Below are 4,537 nucleotides of genomic sequence, written 5' to 3' on the forward strand. Positions count from 1 at the left end.
GCTTAATGAGCTCTAGGTTCAGATGGTTCATTAATCCAGCTCCTTAATGAGTGAGATCTGCTCTAATGGTGTCTCATCACTCATTAATCCAGTTCCTTAATGAGTTCTAGGTTCAGATGGTTCATTAGTCCAGTTCCTTAATGAGCGAGATCTGCTCTAATGGCATTTCCCCACTCATTAGTCTGCTTCCTTAATGAGTTCTGCTCTCGTTCCTTCACCAGTCCTCGTTAATCCAACCCCTTAACGAGTCCTACATCCACACCATTCCTTAATGAGCTCTGCTCTCATCCCCTGCCCCCCTGATTGCTAACGAACGCGTCTCCCGCGCCTCAACCCACCCCCCCGGCCGCGCCCCCTCCCTCCCCGCGCCCCCTCGTTAGCGCCGTCCCTAACGATCTCGCCGTAGTAGCCGTGCGCGGCCTCCGCCAGCCGGGCCAGCGTGCTGGGCGGCTCCTGGCGGCTCCAGGCCAGCAGGTAGCGGCTTTTCCTCGCCGCCTTCCGCAGCCGTGACCTCTCGGCCTCCTCCACCTCCTTCTCCCGCGCCCCTCGGCGCAGGAGCCGCTCCAGATGCGCCAAGGCGGCCTCCGCGTCGCTTCCACGATCCCCTCGATCCTCTCGGCCTTCGAGGAGCTCCGCCACGGCCAGCACGACGCCGGCGTCTCCGAGCGGCCCCCACGGCATGGCGGCCGCTTCCCGCCGCGCGGCCCCGAGGGCTTCGGCCACCGAGGCGAAGGGGACGCGGGCGCGGAGGGCGGCGGCCACGGCCAGGGCGGCGCGGGGCAGCGCGGGGAGCAGCTCCTCGGCGCCGCCGTGGAGGCTGAGGGCGAAGGCGTAGCCGTACAGCACGTTGGGCAGCTGGAAGGGCAGCAGCGGCGACGGCGCCGACGCCGACAGCGAGCGAAGGGGCGGCACCCACGAGGGCAGCGGCGGCGTCGAGCCCAGCTCCACCTCGTCCTCTTCCTCCTCATCCTCTTCCTCCTCCTGTGAGGGCTGCTCCTCCTCCTCCTCCTCTTCTTCCTCCTCCTCCAACTTTGAGGGCTGCTCCTCCTCCTCCTCTTCTTCCTCGTCCTCATCCTCTTCCTCCAACTTTGAGGGCTGCTGCTCCTCCTCGTCCTCATCCTCTTCCTCATCCTCCTCCTCCATCTTCTTTCCCCTGCTCTCCTCTTCTTCCTCACCCTCCTTCTTCCCCCTCGGATTTTTCTTCTCCTCCTCCTTCATCTCCTCCATCTTTTCCCCTTTTTCCCTTTCCCTTTTCCTCCCCCCTTTTTTCTTCTTTATTATTTCTTCCCCCTTTTCCTTTTCCTCCTCTTCCCTCTCCCCCTTTTCCTCCTCTTCCCTCTCCCCCTTTTCCTCCTCTTCCCTCTCCCCCTTTTCCTCCTCTTCCCTCTCCCCCTTTTCCTCCTCTTCCCTCTCCCCTTTCTTCCCTCCTTTTTCCTTCTTTATTATTTCTTCCCCCTTTTCCTTTTCCTCCTCTTCCCTCTCACCCTTTCCCTTCTCCCCTTTCCTCCCCCCTTTTTTCTTCTTTATTATTTCTTCCCCTTTTTCCTTTTCCTCCTCTTCTCTTTCCCCCTTTTCCTCCTTTTCGCTCTCCCCCTTTCCCTTCTCTCCTTTCCTCCCCCCTTTTTCCTTCTTTAGTTTTTCTTCCCCCTTCTCCTCTTCTCTTTCCCCCTTTTCCTCCTCTTTCCTTCCCCCTTTTTCCTTCTTTATTATTTCTTCTCCCTTTTCCTTTTCCTCCTCTTCTCTTTCCCCCTTTTCCTCCTCTTCTCTTTCCCCCTTTCCCTTCTTTCTTTTCTCCTCCCCCTTTTCCTTTTCCTCCTCTTCTTCCTTCTCCTCTTCTCTTTTCCCCTTTTCCTTCTCTCCTCTTTCCCCCTTTCCCTCCCCTCCCTTTTTCATCCCCCCCTTTCCCTTCTCTCCTTTTTCTAACCCCTTTTTCTTCTCCTCTTTCGTTCCCTCCCTTCCCTTCCTCCCTTTTCCTTTCTTTCCTCTTTCCACCCCCTTTTCCTTCTCTCCTTTCCCCCCCTTCCTCCTCCCCCTCCACCACCACGGTCTCCACGTCACCAGCTTCGCCGCCTCCCCCGTCCTCAGCAGCTCCTCCAGCCCCCTCAAAACCTCAGAAGCTCCCCCTAAACGCCTCAAATCCTCCTCTAGGGCCCCCAAATCCTCCCCCAAACCCCTCAAATCATCCCCTAAACCCTCAAAAACCCCCCTCAAACCCCTCGAATCATCCTCGAACCCCCTCGAATCCCCCCTTAAACCCCTCGAATCATCCCCTAAACCCCTCGAATCACCCCCTAAACCCCTCGAATCACCCCTTAAACCCCTCGAATCTCCCCTTAAACCCCTCGAATCATCCTCGAACCCCCTCAAATCCCCCCTTAAACCCCTCGAATCCCCCCTTAAGCCCCTCGAATCATCCCCTAAACCCCTGGAATCCCCCCTTAAACCCCTGGAATCATTCTCTAACCCCCTCAAATCCCCCCTTAACCCCCCCAGATCCCCCCAGTCCCCCTCTAAGCCCCCTAAATCATCCCCTAAACCCCTCAAATCCCCCCTTAACCCCCCCAGGTCCCCCCAATCCCCCTCTAAGCCCCCTAAATCCTCCCCTAACCCCCTCAAAGGCCCCATCCCCCCCCTCCCCCCCCGCTCCCGCCGCCCCCGCAGCTCCCCAGCACCTGCCGCCGGTAGAAGGCCTCGGCGCAGCCTCCCCCGCCATGGCTCCGGTAGCAGGCGAGCCCGCAGGAGCGGAGCTGGCACCGGGGACACGTGTAGGGGGCGGCGGGGGCGCCGCAAACCGCACAGACCCCGCTCGGAGCCGCCGGAGCAGCCGGAGCCGCCGCCGCCGCCATCACGGCCCAACAGCCGCCGGCGCCACTTCCGGCCGCGCTTCGGCAACTTCCGGTCGGGCTTCGGCTCTTTCCGGACGCGCTTCGGCAGCTTCCGGACGCGCTCGGGCATTTCCGGCCGCGCTTCGGCAACTTCCGGCCGCGCTCGGAGCCGCTTCGGCTCTTTCTTCTCCTGTTTTGGCTCTTTCTGCCTCGATTTTGACTCTTTCTGTCCTAATTTTGGCTCTTTCGGCTTTTTTCTTCCCTGCTTTGGCTCCTTCTGCCCCAATTTTGACTCTTTTGGCTCTTTCCTCCCCTGTTTTGGCTCTTTCTGCCTCAATTTTTACTCTTTCTGCCTCAATTTTGACTCTTTTGGCTGTTTCCTCCCCTGTTTTGGCTCTTTCTGCCTCGATTTTGATTCTTTCTGCTTCGATTTTGACTCTTTTGGCTCTTTCCTCCCCTGTTTTGGCTCTTTCCTCCCCTGTTTAGGCTCTTTCTGCCTCAATTTTGACTCTTTTGGCTGTTTCCTTCCCTGTTTTGGCTCTTTCTGCCCCGATTTTGACTCTTTCGGCTCTTTCCTCTCCTGTTTTGACTCTTTCTGCCTCGATTTTGACTCTTTCGGCTCTTTCCTCCCGTATTTTGACTCTTTCTGCCCCAATTTTGACTCTTTCGGCTCTTTCCTCCCCTGTTTTGACTCTTTCTGCCCCAATTTTGACTCTTTCGGCTCTTTTCTCTCCTGCTTTGGCTCTTTCTGCCTCAATTTTGACTCTTTTGGCTCGTTCCTCTCCTGTTTTAGCTCTTTCTGCCTCAATTTTGACTCTTTCTGCCCCAATTTTGACTCTTTTGGCTCTTTCCTCTCCTGTTTTGACTCTTTCTGCCTCAATTTTGACTGTTTCGGCTCTTTCTGCCTCGATTTTGACTCTTTCGGCTGTTTCCTCCCCTGCTTTGGCTCTTTCTGCCTCGATTTTGACTCTTTCGGCTCTTTCCTCCCCTGTTTTGACTCTTTCTGCCTCGATTTTGACTCTTTCGGCTCTTTCCTCCCCTGTTTTGGCTCTTTCTGCCTCAATTTTGACTTTTTTCTGCCCCAATTTTGACTCTTTTGGCTCTTTCCTCCCCTGTTTTGGCTCTTTCTGCCTCCATTTTGACTCTTTCTGCCTCCATTTTGACTCTTTCGGCTCTTTCCTCTCCACCTTTGGCTCTTTTCTCTCCCAATTCGATCCTTTCGGCTTTTCCTCCTCAATTTTGACTCTTTCCTCTCCTGTTTTGGCTCTTTCTCCCCCAATTTTGACTCTTTCCTCTCCCTTTTGGCTCTTTCCTCCCCTGTTTTTGGCCTTTCTCCCCCAATTTTGACTCTTTCCTCCCCCGTTTTTGGCCTTTCTCCCCCTATTTTGACTCTTTCCTCTCTCAGGACGACTTTTAGGTTCTTTTTTCCCCTGTTTTTGCTCTTTATCCCCAATTTTAACTCTTTCCTCTCCCTTTTCGGGTCCCCTTGGGGCTCCCCCTGAGCTCTCAGGGCCTCCTGGCCCCGCCCACAAAACACGTGACACAGGCTCCCATTCACTCCTTTCCTCCTGGCCCCGCCCACAAACCACGTGACGCAGGCTCCCATTCACTCGTTCCTCCGGCCCCGCCCGCAAACCACGTGACACGCGCTCTAAAAAAAGGCGCGCGCGGCTTCTCCGCCGGCCCCGCCGCCCCGATCACGTGACGCTCCC

The 4,537-nt window shown here is 56.4% G+C and overlaps 1 protein-coding gene across 1 annotated transcript; it reads right to left on the reverse strand.

The window, feature by feature from the left end:
- Positions 1-306: 306 nt before the first annotated feature.
- Positions 307-2,858, reverse strand: LOC138735312 (zinc finger HIT domain-containing protein 2-like). The gene is made up of 3 exons (XM_069883215.1): positions 2,651-2,858; positions 2,059-2,144; positions 307-1,299 (listed from the first exon to the last, which is right to left on the reverse strand). Exons 1-3 carry the CDS (start codon positions 2,844-2,846, stop codon positions 307-309), a joined length of 1,275 nt encoding a protein of 424 aa, XP_069739316.1. The 5' UTR covers positions 2,847-2,858.
- Between the last annotated feature and the right edge of the window lie 1,679 nt (positions 2,859-4,537).

Source organism: Phaenicophaeus curvirostris, unplaced genomic scaffold (genome assembly GCF_032191515.1).
Source record: "Phaenicophaeus curvirostris isolate KB17595 unplaced genomic scaffold, BPBGC_Pcur_1.0 scaffold_690, whole genome shotgun sequence".
NCBI lineage: Eukaryota > Metazoa > Chordata > Aves > Cuculiformes > Cuculidae > Phaenicophaeus > Phaenicophaeus curvirostris.